Below are 22,078 nucleotides of genomic sequence, written 5' to 3'. Positions count from 1 at the left end.
ATATCCCATGAAATATTCACAGGCAAGCACCATTTTCCAGCCATTGAGCCCCCAGTTCAGAAAGCTCGAGTGCCATTATCAGGCTACGCTCAATCAACATTTGCAGTTTTTAGTCAATAGGACTTTTGTACTTAGGAGCATTTGAAAACCTGACCCGTAGCTGCTTAAAATTCAGGTTAGCAAGCTCAGCTTCCAGCTTCTGTCTCAGATCCCTCACTTCCAGGGGTGGAAAATGCTTAGTTTAATTATTGGAAGTCTCCAGCTCGTTACTGTTGCTTCTAAAAACCGAGTTCATTCTGAAGATTGCAAAGAAAAGATTAAAAACCCTGTGTTGAAATGATGCTGTAAACACTTGATTACATAGCAAGTCTGAAGCAATTATTGTCTTAAATGGGAATAATTACTTCGGGTAATGACTCCCACATTATCTTCAGCTTTAACTTGTATCGATAGTTTCAAAAAAGACCACAGCACATCCTACCAAAAGTCCGGAGGTTTCTACTACAAGCCGAGATATTTCTCCCCAGATTTCCACTAGCATAGCTAAGAACAGCTTCTAGCAATCCTTAATTTTATTTAAGCACTTAATGTAAGTGCCTCTATGATTTCATCTTGATTTATCTGAACGCTTGCTGCAGTGCGACACTCGCGTTAATTAAACAGATTAAGGGGCATTCGGCTGCACTGCGGCCCTCCGCTTTTCCACCCACTTTGTTTCTAACTGTCATTAACCTCGAGGAAATGCCCTCCTTGTTGGTCATTACTGCTTAATTATACTCCACAGTTATGTCATCACATCTGTGAAATATAATCTTCCATAACACAGCTGTGAAAGGCGATCCGCCCGGCCGGCGGTGAGATTCTGCTCAGAGCAGATGACAGAACGCATGATGGAGATGGAGGGAGCGGTGCAGAGCTCCTCTCCAAGGCCCTTGGTTCAGAACAGGGCTGCTGTTTTGGGAGGCACGGAGAACCTTCAGAATGAAACACCTCCAACTCATCCTATTCCTCCCATCCCCGCCCCTCCCAGCAAAGCCTTCTGTAGGTTTGAGGGATGTTTGCTTCCAAACTCAGAAGAGGGTTTATAGCACACAAGTTTTGTAAGAGTGAAATGAGAGGAAACCTCAGAAATGGAATACGTGAGTCCAGGATTTATGTTATAGCATGAATACATGTGAAAGATGCTTTTTTTTCCTGGAACCCTTTGCTTCCACTCATGATTGGTCTCGATGATCTCTAGAGGTCCCTTCCAACCCCTACAATTCTGTGATTTCATGATGCACAATCACTCCTTTGCTTGCAATAGCAGAATACAGCAGCGACTGCACTGACACAAAGGAAATAGGACTTGGCAGATTTTTTGCTATCCTTCACAAACAACAGATAGCAAAAAGAAAAGGGATGGCTATTCAAACGAGCAGCTCTAAGAGATTACCATCACAAGGGCCTCCATCTAAATCATCAAATGGAGCAGCCATTAATTTCTAAAACTTAATACCAAGCATACATGATGATGTGGCTGTACCAAACAGGGCTGTGATGTTACCACAAAATAGTACTCAGGAAAAAAAAAGTACAGCTGGAATTGTAAAGTCTGTGTACTAAGACTTATTTCTACTTTCCCCCCCCACTCTCATATTTTGGCAATATTAGCTGGCTAGCAACAAGCACACAAACTGCTCTGCAGAAGAGAAATGGCACTGAGTGGTGCTTTGTTTGCTCACTCAGTGGGCGCGTGTGGGGCTCAGGGTGCAACGGGGAAGGGAGCTGGCTGATGTTCCACGCCTGGGGACAAAAGCAGGCAGAAAAAGCCTCACTCAATTCTGTGCTTCAACAGGACTTTTTTTTTTTTTTTTTTTTCCCTCCTTGTCTGAGTTACAAACCGTTGCCTGGCCAGGAGAAGGCAAGGAGTTGTTTACCTGCTTGAAGTAAGGGGGCAAATTCCTTTAGATCGGTGCAAAACATTTTTCTGCTCCAGAACTCAGAAAGGGAGGAGCACACCAAGTTTGTTTATATAGAGGCAAAGAGGATGCCTTACTGTGCAGAGCTCATAACTGCATTAAACACTTCCCTGCACAGTGAAGGAGAAGGAAAATTGCTGTTCCCACTCCAGAAGTCAAGGGCAAATGGAAGAGGGGGGTGTACAGGCAACCAACTCCCTGCTTGAGAGGGAGCACAATGCTTATGATTAACCAAGTGAAGAAATAGGACGGCAGGGAGGGGAGAGCTTGCACAAATAAACCCAGAACCAGAGGGAGCGACGCAACAGAGCTGCCCTGGGCTTTGGGTGGTCTTGTTTTACAAAGCAAGATTAATTAAACTGACACTGAAGGACATCTCTTTCGGAAAATGAAACACGTTACAAACTAAAATACCTCGGAGAGCGAGTAACTAGGGAGTTATAACCAAATTACTAAGTACAAAATGAAGCAGCCTGCAGAGGAAATGAGTAATTAAAAAACCCTCCTCTGAGCAACAGGCTGGCTTGAGAGGGATAACTGCAGGACCCTTGTGCTGGAGGTGTGCGGTACCAGAGCCAAGTGCTGCTGGATGGAAACAGATGTTTCATACAAACAGCCAACAGCGTTGTAGAACACAATAAAACATTACCCCTGCCCTTATAGAGTGCATCAGCCACAGCCTGCCCAGCGTGGCCTGAAGGATGCATGCAGGAATTACATCACCCACTGCCACCACACTGCCACCTCCGGGGCGAAGCTCTGCAGTAGTTGGACAGTGCTCAGCAACCATAAACAATATTTTCAGAGGAAGAATACGATTAAGGGCGACCTCATCATTCTTTCTGGGCCTTCCCCAAACAAGAAAGATTATTTAAAATAGAAAGATGTCCCTGCAGCCTTCGGCGTTTTGTGAGTGGAGCAGAAGTACCCAGGGCACTGCTCTGCAGGGGTCCTGGTAGGCAGCACCACCTCTGCTCCATAGAGACCCAACACACAACTGGCCAACCCTAAAACATGCACTCAGACAAAAGCGGTTCTTCAACTTTTTCCACTAAAACTTTTCCAAGGAAGACAAACCCTGGGTGGAGCAAGCTTCGGCCCGCTGGGGAAAGCCTTCCTTCTCATTCATCTTCTGGGAATCCCTGAAGGGCCACCAGTTGGACACCAGCCTGTTGGCAGCAGCGTGGGGAGAAGCAGCACAGAGGAGGAGCACCCCATGGTGAGGAGCTCACGTTTCTTCCCCATATGTGGCTCAACCAGCCGCTAACCCAGCCCTGCTAACACCCCCTGTTACGGTCACGGGCGGCTGGAAGGCAACATCCCCTGCAGACATTGAGGTGGATCCGCTGCCTTCAGCGAGCAGAACCCCCTCCTGACCACCACCGCAGCCCTCCAGCAGACACACGCAGCCACCCTTCTGCCACCTCCAAGCCAGACATCCCTCAATTCTCCTCCGCGGGCCGGGGGAGGCCTCAAAGCCCCGTCCTCAACAGCGGCCCCTCAGAGGGAGGAACCACCGTCGCTCCCTTCTCAGCTCTCCGCGGACTCTCGCCGTCCCTCTCAGTCCCTCCCCCGGCCCAAAGCCCCGCAGTGCCGCCGCCCCCCGGCCCAGCCCGACCCGCACCGGCGGCACTCACTGCGGCGGGAGCTGCAGGGCCGGGCCGCCGCGGCGCTGGAAGGCGCCGTCCACGAAGACTCCGTTCTTGCCGAGGCAGCGCAGGTAGAAGTGCGGCTCCTGGAAGCTGAGCTGCAGGTGCCGCCTGGAGATGAAGCTGGAGTGGCCCATGTTGACGTCCACCGAGCCCTGCGAGGAGTTGCGGCCTATGGTGACGGCCGGCTGCCGCATGAGGAACTCGAACTCGCGGCCCTGCAGCCGAGCCAGCACCGGGCCGGGGGCGGGCGGCGCGGCCGGGGGCGGCGGCCCGGGAGGGGGCGCGGCGGCGGGGCTGCAGGGAGCAGAGCGCAGCGCCAGCAGAGCCCGCGCCCCGCTGCTGTCCTCCCCGACTTCGGCCATGTTCCCAGGCAGGGAGCGAGCCAGCGTGCCGGCCTCCGGGGCGGAGCCGGCGGGGCGGGAGGGGGGAAGGACGGGGCGGAGCGGGAGCGGGAGCCGGGCCGGGCCCCGCCGGCCGCCGCCGCCGCCTTCCCCAGCCTCTTCCTTCAGCCCCGCCGGCCGGGCCGAGCCGAGCACCGCCGCGGTTTATAGCGCGGGGCGGGGGCGAGCCGGGCTGCGGGCTGAGGGCTCAGGGCAGCGCCGGGGGCGCGGCGCCGCCTGCAGGCACCGAGCGGTCACCGCCGGGCGCGGAGCGCCGTTACTCGGGCAGGTGCCGAGGATCCGTGCGAGCCGCTTCGTGCGGGATCCGCGCGTCGAGTCGCTCCGCGGGGCGGGCGAGGCGCTGCCGGGAGCCCCGCTTCCTACCGAGCCGCCCCGCAGCGCCGAGCCCGCCTGGCATTGCTCCTTCGGGCACTCGCGCAAAGCCCGCGGCTGCTGTTCGAATCGCTGCACGGCGCTGATAGCTGCAGCCTTCTGCAGAGCCTTCTACCTTCCGAAGCTCGTCCCGCGTACGCTGAGGCGTGACATTAAAGACCAATCTTTACACGCGTTCTTTAGTGCGAGGGGGTGCGCGTGTTTACCTTGCATCGCATTATTTCGTACTTCCATACATATCACAGAATCACCAAGGTTGGTTGAAGACCTACAAGATCATCCAGTCCAACCATCCACCAGTCACCAATAGTTCTCACTAAACCATATCCCTCAACACAACGTCCAAATAGTTGTGTTCACAAGTAGTTGTTTGTATTACCTATCTAATGAAGACCACGTTCTTTGCAGCAATAACGTGTGTATGGATAGTGGATACACTACCGGTTACATTATCCGGATTAAAATGCTACAACTTTTCTGCTCAGCCAAGCCGCCGATACTTTGTAGAATCCCAGAAAATAATACGAGTTTGAAAAACTGAAGAGAAGGAGCAGCCGTAACTGCTGATTGCTTTGGCTCTGCAGCCCTTAGCAAGGCTGCTCCAGAGCTGAAAGATGGAGAAAAAAAATCCCATAACCGGTCAAAAGTGCAGAGCAAATTTCAGATAGCAGGCTGTAATTAAACATGCTGGAGTCAGCCCAGGACTGCAGGGTTAATATCCCTGTTCCTGGAACTGAGCTGTTCAGTGACTACTGAGCTTTCGGGACCTGGGTCAAACATCTCACCTGAGACCTCAACTTCAGTGAGAGTAATTTGTGCCACTACTGATGGAGGGGAAGAAAGACCAGCACCACCCAACAGAACTCCAGCATCGCTCCTACAGAGCAATGCTTGCTCTCAGTGGGACACAGTGTGGCACAGCAAAAGGCTGCAGTCTGCAGGCAGGAAAAGGAAGAAAGGCATCTCTGGAGGTGCATCAGCAAATGCTCATGGCTGGAAAATAAGATCTGGTCATCTGGTAGGTGAGAGCGAGCTCATGCCATTTGTTCACTCACACTGGGGTGAGAGAACTGCTCGGTGTGCTTCAAAATGGCCCCAGGTAGCAAGTGCGTGTGTGAGAGCAGGCAAAGTGAAATGGGCATTGTGTTGGAAGTGCCTAAAGAAGAGAAAGCAGCACCAGAGGGGTGTGAGGTTCACAGTGCATGGCTTTGGCTCTTCCGGATCCCAGCACTGAGCCATACACCCAGCAGGGCCAGGTAGGATCAGTGCTGGGGTGAGGCATCCCAGGTGATGTTAGGGAGTGTTTCCCTGGTTGCATAGGAAAACAGGCTGTGGGGTTGTACCTACAGGAGGTACTGGCAGCCTAGCCCAGCCCAGCTATGTACAAAACAGGATCAAGTGGAATAAAGAAACAGGATTGCTCCTAGCTACTATGTATGTATGTTTGTATGGTGCCTCAGCTGCCCATCCTCCTGCAGGATTAATTTCCTGAGCTCACTGTGGAGGCCCAGAGCTCAGCTCTAATCCACCTGCAAACATCACTGAGGGTCCTGCAGACAAGGAACCTCTCTGCACTCCTCCGGTCTCCTAATCCTGCTTAAAGCCAAAGCTGCAGTCCTGAAGTAAATGGCCAACATAAATGCGCTCGGAATTGTTTGAATTAAATTAATCTTATTCCATATGGCTGGATTGACTTTAAAGTAGTTCATTTTCCTCAGCAGGTTTTAGATGGATGTGTCTGCAGGTGTGGCCAAACTTCCTGACTCTACACGTTGCATACCAAAATATTCAGGTGGCTGGGAGCCAGCAAACTGCAGGGAGCTGGGGGAGCAGCAGTGCTGAGAGCTGGCAGGGCACTGGGGACAGAGGGGACAATGCAGACCCTGTGTCACCTCCTCAGTGTGTCCAGGAGTTTGTGCCATGCAAGAATTTGCCATCCTGGCTTTCTCATGTGCTTCAAATATGAGGTGTATACCCTGTTTATGCAGCCATGCTGTGCCTGCACAGACATAGCCCACTGGGGAAAATCCTTCATAGAATCATTGAATCACAGAACCATAAATGTTGGAAAAAAACTCTGAGATCATCAAGCTCAATCCCAACCCATCCCACTATGACAGCAAACCACGTCCCTCAGTGCCACATCCACCATCCAGGGATATTGACTCCATCACCTCCCTGGGCAGCAGTGTCAGTGCATCGCCACTCTTTCAGAGAATAAATTTTTCCTAATATCCAATTTGAATGTTCTCTGGTGCAACTTAAGTCCCTCACCTTGCTTCATTGCCTCCGTGCAATAGGCCAGCCTTACCAGAACAGGAGATCAAATACCCAAAAAAGCATCTTGAGATGAGGGCAGAGAAAAACAGCAAGGACAGACTCAGCATTGTGCAAAGAATGGCACAGAACCTGGCTTTCCTTTGTCAAATATTTGTTTGGCAGTGTGTCACTGCTGACGATCTTAGTGTAGCAATATACAGCAGGAATCTGCTCGGTGCTATCAGCTGTGGGCAAATGAATGTAATGGGTTGTTATGGTCACCCAGATACCACTGCACTAGGCAAACAGAAATCTTGCAAAAACAGTGATAAAAGGGGACATTTCTACATTTATCTGCTGGATGGCATCTGCTTAAAAACAATTTCTGGAAGTTAAATGCTGCATTTCTCCAGCACTTCATATGGCCGTTCCCCATTATTGTGATGCATGCAGGCCAAATGCACATTTATCAAATCCCTACTCTACAAAGAATCTGCCCGACTTCAGCAGCACAGGAAATCTCTTCTACCCCCAAACCACAGCAAAACTGAACAGCAGCTTTGACAGAGAGGGAGATGAGAGCTGCACACCCGGCATGAGTTGCTCACTGTTTTTACCCAGCAGCTTGACAATGCACTGCTGCTAACAGTGAAAACCAGTTTAGCCCTGACCTGGGGAAGGAGGAGGAGAGCAACAAAGGAAAGCAATTACTCCAAGGAAGAGAGGCTCTGCTGCTTCCATGCAAGCCCAGTCCTGCATTTCTCAGCCTGATTGGGCTCAGGATGATGCAGCTTCCACTGGCATAAAGCAGGTATCCTTAGCAAGAGGGCAGATGTTTCACATGCAAACCTAAGGGAGAAATACAAAAGGAGAGAGCAGTGTTCTCCCCAATTCAGCTGCTCCTGCACAGCTCCCTGCAATCCTTTCCCCATTCCCTTTCCCCTTGCCCTCCCCTCAGCCACTCAGCAGGCTTTAAACACTTTCATGCTTTCTGTCCAAGCTGATGTGAAGCAGATGGAGGCTGAGCAGCCTGTAGCTGTGGGGATGCTTTCCCTGCACACCTGCATGCGGGGCAGCCTCACTCCTTCCTCTAGCAGTGTGGGTTCTAATTCCCCTTTTCTGCTTTTAGGAAATCACAGGCTGTGACATGGGAGCAGAGGGCTCTTGTGCTCCTCTTTTGGGATTTTCCTTTTAACTGAGCCATTACAAGAAATAAAAAAAATCTGGGCTGCTGTTTTGTTCTGAAACACATCCAGGTGGACAAGGGCACCCGTCCCATGTGTGAGCACAGTCCTCCGCCCCTGCTCCCATTCATACCCATTTTTCCCAATTCTGTTGAACAATCTGTGCTGCTGATCTGTGCTCCTTTCCAGCAGTGTCCCTCTGCCCTGCCCTGGGACAGCCCATACACAGCAGCACAGATCCAACCCACTGCTGGGGGTCAGGGGGAGAAACAGAGCCCTAATCCAGATGGGCTGATATGAAAGGGCTCGCAGTGGAGGAGGTGAAACACCGATCCAGGGATTCTTTATTTTCCTGCCCTGCTTTTAACCAGCAGAAGGCTGAAGCAAACAACATGGATGATTCAGAGACATGGTAGAAGCACACTCAGTCCCCAAAGCTCCCAGGGATGCCAAACACCATTTTTCCTAAAGCCAATGGGCCGCTGTGCTGGAATGGCCCTGGTGCTGGGAGATGGGGCTCAGTGAGATGCTGCATCTTTCTGTCACAATGAATATTTTTGCATTTCTCCATCAGCTGTGCTCCTGTTTACTGTAAGCTCCAGCATGCCGCAAATGTTTCCATCACAGTTTATTTCACTTTGATTTTTTTTTTCTTCAAATCACACTTATCAGGACTGTATTTTCACAGCAAATTCTCAGAAATACAATAAAGACCCGGGAACATCTGATGCCCAGACTCTGCCTTTCCCTAAGACGTTATGTGATCTGCTCATTTCCAATGCAGATCTGCTGTCAACTGCATTCGAATCCGTGCCAGGGAGTGCCTGATGTACGAGCGCCCGTTTTGGAAAGCCTTGAACAAGACCATTTGTTGTCAAGATAATTTTACAAAACCAGTACCATTTCATGGGCTGCACTTAAAATAATTCATAAACTTTACACTGTGATGTGCTATTCAAGCTTTAAACCCACTCAGCTAACTTTCTTTCGATTTGGCTTGAAACTCGGGCCTTGGTGAGATATATGACACACACCAGCTCTGAATTATTTGCTGTAGTCCTTTCTGAACGATTCCATTTTCTCACTTTCTGTCGATGTGAATAGAAAGAAAAACACACAAGCACGCAAACTTTTCAACAGCGAAAAACAACTGAACCAATAAATACAAAATCTGATATCAAACATGACGCTGCTCAGACTGAAATGATATGGTTTTGGACTTTTATGAGCATCCTGAGCCTACACTGCCTGTCTACTGCTGCAGTGAGGTCTGTGTGGTGTCTGGAGGGCTGGGAGCAGCTAATCTGAAATATCTTACTTTACAACCTGCCTGAGAAGCTGGAAAGCTGATAAAGCTGCAGTTTGCCCAGTGTGATTACACAAGGTTTAAGCAGAAAACCCACATCCCAAATGCAGCGATCCCAGCTGATCCCAGCTGCCTTCTTCTCTGCAGGTACAAACCTCACAGAGAGCTCAGGGCGATGTGGAATCACCTCTGTCCGGTGAGCGTCTCCCCCTGCAGCCCCCACCCTGTGTCATCCCAGCGCTGCTGACAGCTGCATTGAGGTCTACTTTACTGAACTCCCCTTCCAGCAATGCACAACCTCCCCATCACCCTGCAGGTGAAACGCTGTGCTTCAAAAGGAAATGAGCAGCACTGTGCAAAGCCGTGCTGGAAAGGAAAGGAAAAGCTCTGGGTTCAGCTGCTGTCACCCAGTCAGTGGCTTTGAGTATCTCAAGTTGGGTTAAACCACAGGAAGGATGCAGCCTGCACATGGTTCTGCTTCTCCCCCATAGGGGTTGGGGGCAGAGGCACGGTGTGCAGGGCCCATCACAGTGCTGGCTATGGTGAGAAATGCTCTGGTCCAGCAGCTGCACTGCATCCCACAGAGATCTGAAGCCATGGTGGCCTGTCCTTGGGTTGGCTCTCTGTGGTTATCCTTGGGGATGGACCAGCAAAGGCACCCGTAAAACACTTTTGTTTCTATGAGCCCCGAGCATCCTTTGGGATCGCTGGCACATCTCAGTAGGGAGCAGACACTGGGAAGAGCCTGATGTACAAATCCCGTTCCTTGACAGAGACCTTCACTGAGCAAACCTCAGTTACACCCCAGTACTGACTTACACCCCAGTACTGACCCCACCACCCAGTAAAATCCTGCATTAGGTGTGAAGCTCCCTCATTTTCCCATTCAACCCTGCCCTTTCCACCTGGCTGCATTAGCAGGGTCTGTCCATGTGATGAGGGCAGTTGCTCCAAGTGCTGGAGAGATTTACAACCGCTGCGCATCACTCTGAGGGCATACCGTCAACTTTAGAAAAACATCTGCTATAAACAGTTTTACTTACTCACATTGCTAATAATACCTTACAGTACGAAAAGTGAAAGGATTTGAAAAATCCAATTTACTTGTTCTTCATCTCGGCCAGTGAAAAAATCAATGAAATACTTTTCACTTTTGTCTGGAGTAATTTTCACTTACCGGTACCCTCATGCTAATGTGCTTTTTTACAGGCAGGAGGGGACATGTTTGTTTGCACCCTGGAAATTGAGAGCAAAAAATAAACCACTCCAAAAATAGGGGGAGAGAAATGAGAAGGCAGGAAAACATTTCTATTGATTTTTGTTCTGCTATGAATACATGTTTTGCAGAAATGAAGTAGTTGGTGAATGTAACCGAAGGTCATTCTTCATCAACAAAATAATAATCATGTAAGAGTTTAATGACTGAATCTAATTCGGTTTATGTTAGCAAGAGATTGCTGTTATGGAGTAATCTTTGATAAAATTAAGGGTGCTATTTTTCTTTTTAAAGCCAGGATTAAAAGAAAAAGAATGACACCATTAAAAGTAATGACACAACCCATTGGGAGGTTGTGTCTCAAAGTTTGCGTGAACCAGGCTAAAAGATAGAAGTAGGAAGGAACCGAACTCCAGGGGTTCATTTATTCCCAGGTAATGTGCTAGACTGGGGCTAAGGAGGGACAAAGCAAGGGGATGTGATCTGACACAGGTTTCTGCCCTTTGGAGCCTTTCTCTCGGCGTGGCCCAAGGCAGAAGGAGATGTGGACATCAGCCTTCCTGGAGCCACTGCTGGAAGAGCCCCGGCCCCACTGAGTGCAGATATAAACCCATCTGGGATGAATCCCTCGGTCTCCATCCCCCATCGCCGCCATTTGGTGTTTTATATTTCCCCTCAGCCCGGCTGTGGTCCATCGGTGTGACGGCATCCCCGCCTCCTCCATGCTTCTCCTGGAGCTCCTCGCTGAAATTCAGCATTAGCACAGCGTGCCCCTGGAATAAAGCCTCGTAAAATATTGTTAGGATCGCTAGGCAACCGGGAGGCACGTTGGGAGCGGGGGGCAGCACACGGGCCATTCTCTTTGTCTCTCCGTGCCGGCAACGCTTTGCCTTTGATTTGCTTTTGGAAAGAAGGTTGAGGCATGCTGCTGGCGTGCACATCTGCTCTAACCTCAGGTTAATCAGCTGCATGAGAAATGCACCTAGCCTCAGTTTTCTACAGCAATAAAAGTCAGATGAAGTTTTTACTATCATGAAATCACCCTTATTCTAGCTGCTTGCTTCTTCCAAAGGCTGCTCACCCAAGGAGAGGCCATGCTCCATACTACCAGCCTCGGTAGTGCTGGGCTTTGTGTGGCCTCAGCCCCTCTGCAGGCTGCACAGCGCTCAGCGCCGCCCAGCTCGGATGGAAAGGAAACAAATAAAAGCACGCGATTTATTGGCAGGGTCTAAAAGCAGTAATTGGCTATTTACAGACACATACACGAGGACATAAAGAAAATTGAACTTGGCTTGCAAGAACAAGAAGAGGAATTACCGTAGGTGTAAACAGGTGAAGTTTACTGCTAATTTCGTTAGCTAAAATGATAAAGTGCTTCTGGTTCACCTCCTCCTGTCTGCTCTGCTCTGCTCCCCTGCAGCCCAGACGCCAGCCCTGTGGCTATGCCAAGTGTGTGTGTTGTTTCCCAGTGCTCAATTTAGCACTGTAATTCCTGTTACAACAGCCACGCTGCCGAGCACATCGGTCTGCACAGAGCTCGTCTGGGCTGTCTGCTCTCACCAAATCATTTCCAGATGCTATGGATGGCTTTCCTTCCATCTCCAAACTCTTGGGTGGCTGAAATCCATCACACAGACACCTGCGAAGTCCCTCTGTCCTCCCATAATAACACCAGGCTTCGTCTGCCCCACTTCCACACAGTGGTACTCACTGATGGAAGATGTCCTGTTAGCATAAATGGAGGTCACTGGTGGGGCAGCTGAGGGCTTTGATCCGTCTCTTGTCAGTGAGAGCATTTCTTCAGAGCACAAGTCTCCTATGAGGGCTGCTCCAAAACCCACCGCATTGGAGGCAGATGTTGATGGGATGGCAGTAGAGGTTGAATCTTCCCACCAACATTCATTACATTTTGTTGCTATGAGGCAGATGGCAGCAGAGTGGCAGTCTGGCATGGAAGTGCATATGAAGCAAAGGTGTGTCATTGGATTCCTCCACGTGGAAAACCGGCTACCCACTGACTTTCACCAATGCTTGCTGAACATTTTTGGACACTGAACAGTGGATATGAGCACAGTGAGGCAGTGGGTGGTGTGTTGCAACTGTGGTGGCAGTGGGTCACCTCCGCTGGTGCAGATGTTGATGAATGCAGCATGCAGGCTTTTGTTCATTACTGGTGAAATTGTAAAAGATAATGCTGCTGACTGTGTAGAAAACTTTTTTTTTTTTTTGGTAGCTGTGAATTTGCTCTATCCAATGGTGTTATTGTGCTCTTTCCATCTGCCATAGTTACCATGGAAATAAATAGGAGGCATTATTTTTGGAGGAACCTACTAGATATTCCCATGTAGTGCCAAGAGTGCTGAGCTAGATACTCATTTCCCCAAACTGTTACTGAATATGGTGGTGAGGCTGCAGTTGGGATGGGGCGTCCTGCTGCTCTGGTCTTCCAGGTTCCTGCCATCTCCATCCTCCCTTTCCTGCATTGGTTCTGGAGTGATGTGAAATGAGGCCAGACCTGGGCTCCATCTCAGGAGCTCCTTCTTCATGTGGCACTGGCAAGAGCCATTTTTTGGTTATTTTAATGCAAAATGGGGCAGCTGGAAGTGTAAGAGGGATGGTAACCTTAAGAAATGATAATTGCAGGCTTGGAGCAGTGTTGGAGTTAACAAAGGGACATTTAATCCAATTCTCAGCTTCTATTTTAGGATCCTTTTAACTTTCCAAATAAAAAAAAAAAAAATAAAAAATAAAAAAAGGAAGAAGGGAGGAACAAAAATCTCCATTGCAGTGCAATTTCTTAAGCTCGTTCACAGCCCAAAGGTGAATTTCTTTGCGTGTGAGAGTTTGAAGAAAATCCACTCGGCTGTTTCAGAGGTTTCAGAGCATGAAAGCAACATCTGCTTTAAAAATCAAAAAATAAAAGAAATTCCCTTTGCTCATCAGAGTCAAAATGGGTTTTGGTTTCACGCCTCTGATTTGGTGTATCTTGAGCCGTCCCCTGGAGAAAGCTGGCCGTTCCTGTATTGATTCAGAGAGGATGAAATTTGTTGCAAACTAAAAGCAGATGAGGGGCAGGGAAAGATTAGGGCAGGCAGATGTGATCCAACCTGGGCTCGCTCGCATCCCATCCATGGCTGTGGCTCCCTACTTTTCCAATTTAATTAATTGCATGGAAGCTGCTGGCAGCCTGCTGCCTCGGGCTGGGGTTTGTTGGGTCCTGCTTTGCTTTTGCCATTTGCTGTGCGCTGCGCTGTGCTATAGATGGCAGTGCAGGATGCAGATTTGCACACCCTGTGTGAAGTGTGCAGGCTGCACCTGCAGCTCATCCTGGGGCTTTGTGCAGATCTGTGCAAAATACGCTGTGTTTTTGCCTGGTCCTTTACAACAACATGACCGTGACCCCCTGGATTTGCTATGACTGCTGTATCATTGAGTAATGAGGAGGAAGGTCTCTACAATTCAACTGCTGCTCTAAGAGAGCATTCAGCTGCTCAGAATTCATGGGCACGATGTTGCAGCTTGGGCACAGTTTGCTTTTCAAAGGGACCAAGAAGTTATTTCTCTGTATGTTCCTCAGTGCAAGGTCACTGCACTGAATGCTTGTTCATACTGGGTTTGTGCTGTAAGTGAAGGCATGTGTCTTCTCAGCATCCCATCTATATATGTATAAGGACAATAAACCTCCCCAGGTTTCACCACCCGCAGCAGATTTTGCCCATTTTGTTCTCTCTTCGTACAGTTTCCTGGAGTTCTGGGACCAGAAAGAAGCAAAGAAGCAAAATTCATCTCTATCTACAATAGAAAATGCAGTGCTGGCAGGAATGGAGATGCTACTAAAGAGATCATGGTGGGAGTGCAGAATATCATAAACAATTACAGCGAGATGCTTCTGAAAAATCCCTCCAGGTACACAGCTGCAGCTGTTCTGCTTGAACACCTTTAGAAACCTGGCCACCAGCCCACTGCTTGAGGTGCTAAAAGAAGTCAGAGAACAGCAACAGGCGTGGGAAAGCAGATCTCCTTTCCACCAGCAAGACAAAGAGAAAAACCCAACTTTTCTCTTCAGTCAGGGTTGAGAAAGTTGCAAGAAGTAAACATCGTGATAGTTTGCACCTGTGTGCATGGCAGCTGGGAATTGTCCTTCCTTTTGCTCGAGAATGGCACCGGGGCCAGCAGCCTGTTTTGTTTCACCTTCAGCAACACGCCATCCCGGGCTCTGATGCAGAGGGCTGCAGCACTTTTCTCTCTTGGGATTTTAATGTCATCTTACACATCAAGAGGATTCAAATGACAAGAATGAATGGCAGTAGCCAACCTCACGGCTTGATATTCTGATGAAATGATGCCCTGGCACATCCATCATGCTGTTTTGCTGTCAAGAGAACTCCCATCTCTGCAAGATGAGTGTGTTTTTCTTTTATGGTGTTTAAAAAAATAATAATAAAAAAAAGAGCAGGAAAAAGAGGCAAGTGTCTGTCCTGAAGTCTTACTACTACACAAATGTAACTTTGGTACAGGCACAGCTCCAAACAGAGGACATGGATGAGCTCACCTGGACAGAGGTCACACCTGTGAGCGGGAGCAAAGCACGAAGGGTGAGTGTACAGGAGAGCAACGCGGTGAGGATATTTGCAAACCACAGGGCTGCACAGTGTGGGGATGCAGATGCTGTGCCAGTTGCCCGGGCAACACTCCCTTCTGCAAGGTGCCCCTTTGTCTTTCCTGAATTTTAAGGCAGGTGCCTCACTCCAAAATGCAGATTCTCCAAACTGTAAATAAGACTCACCTCCCTAATGCTGTAAATAAGACTTCTCTTCTGATGCTCTTCCCTCTGATCCTTCCAGTGCTTGCTACCAGTAGCACTGCTGGTGGTTATCAAGACAGGAAATCGAGAGCAGCTGCATGGGCATTGCTTGCTTGGGGTGAGACAGGAGGTCCTCAGCAATAAGCACAGACCCCATAATGAGAGATCATCCCCTCTCCCCTCATTTTTGCTCCTACCGAGCACTGGGTTGCTCCATTTTGCTGCCTTCCCTTTGATGCACAGAGCCTGCAGGGAATAAAGCCCGGTGGGAGATTGCTGACGTGGTTTCTTTCCTGTTAGTTTCTTTTATGGGCTGAAAATAAAGACAACGAAGAAGAAAATGTGGGAAAAGTAGTTCAAGGTGTGAAGAATTCATATGCCAGGAAAATACATAAAGTGTTATCGACTTTGTCCTCCTTGGCTTCAGCCTCAGTCGGTTCACCATGCTGTGTGTTTATCCCTCTATTATTACACATAACAACGGGGAAATGTTAGGGAGTTCAATCTCAACCAGTCTATCCCTGCCCCCAGCAAGCAAAGACCACGCTGGCTCCAGCTCACACCGCCTGGCATCTGATTGCAGCCTAGCAGAGTGTTTCAATACCAATAAACATCTTGTTTCCATGAGCAGAGCTGTTTCAGAGACATTCTTTCCCATCTTTTGTGAACATCCAAACGTTTCATCTATCCCATAAACAGCAGTTCAGCTTCTCCAAGGGTTTGGTATCCAGAGGATGAGAGGTTCAATAGAAAACTCACCCCTTTACCCACCCTGGGCTGGGGACCCAAGGCTGTGAAACTGCAAAGAGGAGCACTGAACCACGTAGCATGGAGCAGGAGACTGAAACCCATAGAAGGTCTCTCCTATCCCAGTTCTTGTCTGACCCACAACACCATTACCTTTTGTGCAAATGAGCAAGAGCAAACCCAAAAGTTCTGCAGCCATGCAGACCTGGTGGGGAATAAGATTAATGGGAGCTACCGGGAGCCTCATCAGTCTTTGTTCAGGGCTCAGAAATCCTGATCGAAACCTGCTGTGACTCACAGTATGTGCTGGCACCAACTTGACCTCGTGGGCGTAACGAAGGGCAGATCCTGTTCTGAGCCGTGCTGTATAACCGTCGTGATTGTGTTATTGCAGAGGGCTAAAAGGGCAGGGCAAACTCTGCTGACTCTACAGCCAGCAGGGTGTCACTGCACCCATGGCATCATCGGGGCAGTGAAGATGTTGTCCTCCTTCTCAGCGTCTAAGCAATGGGAACAATATTGAGTTCCTCATGAGATGGATGGGAGCATCCTATGTAGATGTCCATTTTCTCTGCAAGTGCTGTGCTCACACCGATGAGAGCAATTCTGATATGGAGACATCCTGGTACCCATCAGTCCTGGGGGAAGAGATGCCTGGAGCCATCTGTGTTTCTTCTTCTGGGAACTAAGGATGGGCCTCTTCCTCAAGGTCCTTCCAGGTGTGGACCTATCAATAAATAGCCCATGTCCACAAGGGAACAGAAACAGGTGGAGTTTGGTGGCCAAGCCAAAAACCAATACTATTTCAAGTGCTGATCCTGAATGCTCAGACATCTCACAGAACCATAGAATATCTCAAGTTGGAAGGGACCCGTAAGGATCATCGTGTCCATTCAATCAAAACTGGCTTTTCAGTACCTCATCTAGAAGAAGTGATGGTGCTGGGTTAGAGGTTGTTGTTTTTTTTTTTTGTTGTTGTTTGCTTCATTTTCCATTAGTAATTTTTGAGATTTTCCATAGGATTTTTTTATTTTTTTTTTTTTAGAGGGACAGATCCACTCATAAACATAAAGGCAAAGGCTGTTTTCACACTAATGTTTTCCTTCCTCTGCTTCTCATACAGCTTTATTTGTAGGTGGGTGATAATGGGAACTCTGCTGCTATTGATTTTTTAAAGAAACATATGTAACTTGGAAACACTGCAGATATTGCATGGACTTTGGAACAAGATAAGAAAAGGTAATCACATTTGCAGTCTCTCCAGCTAATTAATCTGGACAGCAAACTCGAGCTGCTGTTTTGGGTCTTGGAACAAACTGAGTGTCTCCTCTGTAAGTTCTCATTTTCTGCAAGAATGTATAAATATCTGATGTAAATCAGCCAGACCCCACAGGGATCTCACTTCTTACGCAATATTTTTATAATGGATAGGAGAACTGCTTCTTAGAGACTGAATGTTGCACAGCGAGAAAACAGAAATATTTGCTTGAATTCTTCTAAAATAACAAATGTTCTCCCTTGCTTGGTATAAACCAGAGATGGAATGAGGCAGTTAAACAAGTTGTAAGAGTGCACTGCAGGGGAAGAAGGACAGAAATCAGGAAAGTGACAGGTCCAGCTTCCCGGTGACTTGGTGCAGGGAGGAATTTTCCCTTCTGGATGTGCCAGTGCTGTCCACAGGCAGCCCTGCTGCCCTCCTCACCCGTGCTCTGTGGGATCAATGGGATTAAATGAGCACAAATGAGCCAGGAGCCGGGCTCCTTTGCTGCTGTGGGAAGGCAGCGTGGAAGCTGGCCCTGGTACATCCATCTCCAGTTCTGTATTGAATCTCAGCTGACAGCTTCAATAATGATAACAGATTTGGCCAAAGCCACTTCATGTTTCCTCTAGAGGAGAGCAGGGTCCTCTTCCTCCCTCACAGACAGGCTCAGGATGCATTTTGGGTGTTTGATAAGCCATCCTGCCACAGCCCAGAGACCCAAAGAAATACAACCCGGCCATTAACCTAGACCATTTCTGGGCCCTCAGCATCATCACACCACCAGGAATCCCTCTGGGCTCAGTGCTCACTAGCACTGAAAGTCACCCCAGGTTTCACCTTTCATTTTACCTGAGACTCACCTGACAAGTTAGACTGCTGGGATGCCCCAAACACATCCTGTGAGTCTGTTCTTCAGGCAGAGGCTGGACATCAGCCAGCTCCCAACACACAGAGAGGAGGGCACAAATGCCGAGGATGCCCCAGTGCCACCCTGAAGCTCAGCAGCATAAAGTCAATCCCTGTTAAGAACTCATAGAATCATAAAGAATGGAGAAAGCACTAAAATCATCCAGTCCAACCGTCAAGATCATACGATTAACTACATCACTCTATGCCACATGTGCCCTTTTCCTGAACACCTCCAGGGCTGGTGACTCCACCACTTTCCTGGGCAGCCTGTTCTAATACCTCACCACTCTTTCTGAAAGCAATCATTTCCTAATATCCAAGGTGAAAGGCCTCAAGAAAACTAATAAATCATGCAGGAAAGTTAGAGTAGCTGGACTTTGTTATCTATGTGCACATCCCAAAAATCCCTCCTGATGTTCAGTCTCTGCAGCCAGTTGTGCCGAGTTACGGGTGAAGGAGCACCATGGCTCAAGGGTGCTGAGGTTTACCTCCATCTCACGCCCATCTCACACATAGAGAAGCTCAGGGATGTTTATGAAATCAAGGGAAATGAACCCAAAAAGCAGAGGGCATCCCATGCTAAGAAAGCAGGGAGCAATTGGGCTGCACAAATTAGGGAGGATGGGGGGCTTGGCACCGTGGTGAACCACTGGCATGCTCTGCTGTCCCCGTGTTTGTGCTGGTGATGGCGAGCTCTCCATGGCATCACTGGGTTTTACAGCTTGTGCACATTATTAGTGCTTCACAAGTAAATAATGTCATATTTCATTGTTTATTGCTGAAAATGCACAGTAAAAAGGCTAAAGCCTGAAAAGCACAGAAAATAATTTATGTGGGAGGAATGAATTTCCTATCATGTCAAACCACAGCTGGAATTTATCACAGTGCCCTTCAATTTGAGTCTCTGTCCAACATCGTTAAAGGTCTTTGTCATGCATTTAGGCTCAGAAATTGAAGGTGAACAAAGACCCCTGGCAAACCCCATGGTCCACACGCAGATCTCCCCTATGTGCTAAGCTCTGCATTCCATAAATAGGCACAGCCTCATTCCTCACAAGGGATCTCAGCCCAGACTGAGGTGGACTGCAGCTGTATGGATTTCTGGGCTGTGTTAGGATTGCAGGATGAAACCATGGGATTTCAGAGTAAGGTTCTGAACTTTCTGTCCCCACTTCTGCTTTTTCCTTGAGAAGCTGGCATGCTGCTGGGCACATGGGCAGCACTGTCAACCAAAGGGAATAATTGTGTTCTAGCTCTGCTATTTCTGTCTGTGCCATTTATATAAATACACATTCATATACGTCTTGTCAGATTTGCACCTGAAATCCCCTCCAGGCCCAGAACCAGCTCCTTTCCCAAATACACTTCTCTCCAAATTAAAAGAACAGCAATTGGAGCCATGGGTGGCACGAGTGTCCGTGCTGCTCTGTCCTTCAGCTGCTCAGATTTGGGGCTTTGGGGCTTGAGATCTCTCATCGGTGCAGCATTACTCATCCCTGCATGCAGCCAGGGTGCCTCTTGTCAATACGTTGGGTTGGCTAAAAGCTGGCAGGACATCTGACAGCACTGAAAACCAAGAAGCTCAATTCATAGAACTGTAGAATTGCTTGAGTTGGAAGGGACCACTAAAGGTCATCCAGTCCAACAATAAATGGCCCCTACTTTGGAGAAATCTATTTTCTGGATTCTTAGCAGTGGTTGGAAGGTTTTTGATGGGACACACCTCTCCCACACCTTCTATTGCACATTTCCAGGCTCAGAGGTTTGAAATACTATCACATCCAATTGTATCTGGTTAAATATTCAACTAAGTAAACAGCACGGGCAAATTAGGCAGCAAGGGATGCATTTACACACAGACCACTATCAGAATCTGACATTCCTGGGTCTGGTTCACCTGAGTGACTGAGCTTACATAAGTGCTGGGGACTCTGTCCTAGGTGCATAAAGCTCAGCCTAACACAAGTCTTAAAAAGGACTTGTCACAGAACGATCCAAACAACATCCTGTGCTGCTGATATGACCGGCATGCCCATATAAGGTTTCCATAGGAGTGGGAATGGCAAAGCAGCATTTTGGAAACACTTACAGTTAGATGAAACACATTAAAAAACCAGCAGTTTTTGTTACTGCACACAATCCTTTCCACAGCCTTCATGCACAACAGCCCTGACATCCACCACTTTTGAGCATTGTGAGAGGCTGCATGGCCCAACAAGGAGCAGTGATGGAACAAACCCCATATTCACATGGTGGAGAGGTCAGTCACCTGTAATCCAGAAGTTCACTTCGACAGCATTCTTGTTTTTCCTTCAGTCTCACAATCCTTGCTGACCAGCACAGTCCCAGCTGTGGCAGAGCTGAGCCTGCTGAGTTACAGCCCATGCAGGTCACAGTGCAGGATGCAAAGTTGGGAGCAGGGAAAATGCAAGAAGTTACATTATCTCTGCTTTAGGAACAATTTTGTGCAGCACTTTGCATGACAAAATCCTTATGCAGTGGGTGAACAATTTGTTTTTTGGCCTTTAAAAGATCCATCACTTTGAATGAATCACATGCAGTGATTTCACCGGGCTTTAACATCCCAGTGCAGAAGACTCCTTGTGCAACAATTTGCACTGACCCTTCTTGCCATACCATTGCCAAAATCATGGCATAACAAAGCAGCTCTTACATGTAGTGCCCCATCAAGGTACCCTCCCTGTATCTACCAGAGCAGAGCATATTCTCACACTTCGTGTTGGAAATACATCTCTCCTCTATATTTTCTCAGGACTGTTGCTGCTTATTTCTGGGGCATAACCTAGTATTTCAATTCATCACAGGTAAATAGTCACATATGGAGCTAGCAGAGTATTTATTTCTTAACTCATTTTACAAGGTTAAACATAGAGAACCTCAAACACACATCTGTATTTGATTGGGAGAGAAATGCAGTGCTTAGAGTTAATTAGCTATCCCGACACGGTATAGCTTTTATAGCTATCATTTCTTAGAATGAGAAGGTATATAATGATATATTAGGAAGATTATGAAGGAAGACTGATATGTATCAGAGATATTACTTTAACTGAAAAACATCAGAAAAATGTCCTAGTTTCTGTGTTGTTCCAAAGCTCAGTATATGGAACAAAACATCCAGGGGAATTAATTACTTTTTTTTGTTGAGGTTTCTTGTGAGCTTTTTAAATCCCAAGGAAATCTATGTACAGGAGAGTATCAGTCATCCACACACAGAACTACGTGAAGTACCATTAGAGACCCCTCTAAATACATTGATTTTTTATCCAGCAGCAGTGTATCAATATTTTAACCACTGACAACAAGATGTAGCCTTCATTATGAAGCATTTTCCTTTGGGTAGCTAAACCACCACGTATCAGGGAAAATAAATAGGTTACCTCCCCACAGCTTCTGCCTATGCAGGAAGTGAACTCCTCACACTGCTCTGGCAGAAGAGTGTCGATAAGAGATTTAATGTATTACTCCCTTCTCCCACCAGCAGCCGTCTTATCTAGTCCCACTTTGCATTATCTGAGCTTTGCTTTTTCACCTCCAAACCATGATGGGCAAAATCCTGAGCTTTCCAGGCCAGGACTGTGCTCATTTCCAGCCCAGCACTTATTCATGGCTGGTTTACATCCATTTGTCTCTATGCCAAAGTCATAATGTGATGAAATAGCTCTTCTACCTGGCATTTATCTCCCACCAATCCCCTTCCAACCCAGCTATTCCTTTGCCAAACTAAACATACAAAGCTTTGTGGGGCACCTCTCCAAGGAGTGAGGGATGTCACCGATATGCTGCACTCCCTCATTTGACCCCAGTGAACCGCTACATTCAGACAAGAGCTGCTCCAAGTTTGGCACAGAATTGAGTTCCACTCCCTGAAGACCTTTGCGTGATTTACCTTGATCTACAGAGTCATCCTTTTTCTCCCCTTCCTATCTGGCAGGCTTATTCCTCACATCCTTTTTAGTATAGACGTTCATCCAACTGGGTGTAG

At 48.1% G+C, this 22,078-nt stretch overlaps 1 protein-coding gene across 2 annotated transcripts in view; it reads right to left on the bottom strand.

Annotated features, from left to right (window-relative positions):
- FOXK1 (forkhead box K1) overlaps positions 1–4,031 on the bottom strand; it is a 50,134-nt gene extending 46,103 nt beyond the window's left edge. The window contains exon 1 of one of the 2 annotated variants that reach the window (XM_085237308.1): positions 3,599–4,031. In XM_085237308.1, the coding sequence (XP_085093434.1) occupies positions 3,599–3,975 (377 nt within the window). In that variant the 5' untranslated portion in view covers positions 3,976–4,031. The remainder of the gene's footprint in view (positions 1–3,598) is intronic. The other variant, XM_085237309.1, reaches the window with a different exon arrangement.
- Positions 4,032–22,078: the final 18,047 nt, after the last annotated feature.

The sequence above is a fragment of the Meleagris gallopavo genome, chromosome 16 (genome assembly GCF_905368555.1).
Source record: "Meleagris gallopavo chromosome 16, MGAL_WU_HG_1.1, whole genome shotgun sequence".
In the NCBI taxonomy this organism is placed as follows: Eukaryota; Metazoa; Chordata; class Aves; order Galliformes; family Phasianidae; genus Meleagris; species Meleagris gallopavo.
The sequence above is the reverse complement of the archived record's forward strand: the minus strand, read 5'-3'. Positions and strand labels throughout refer to the sequence as shown.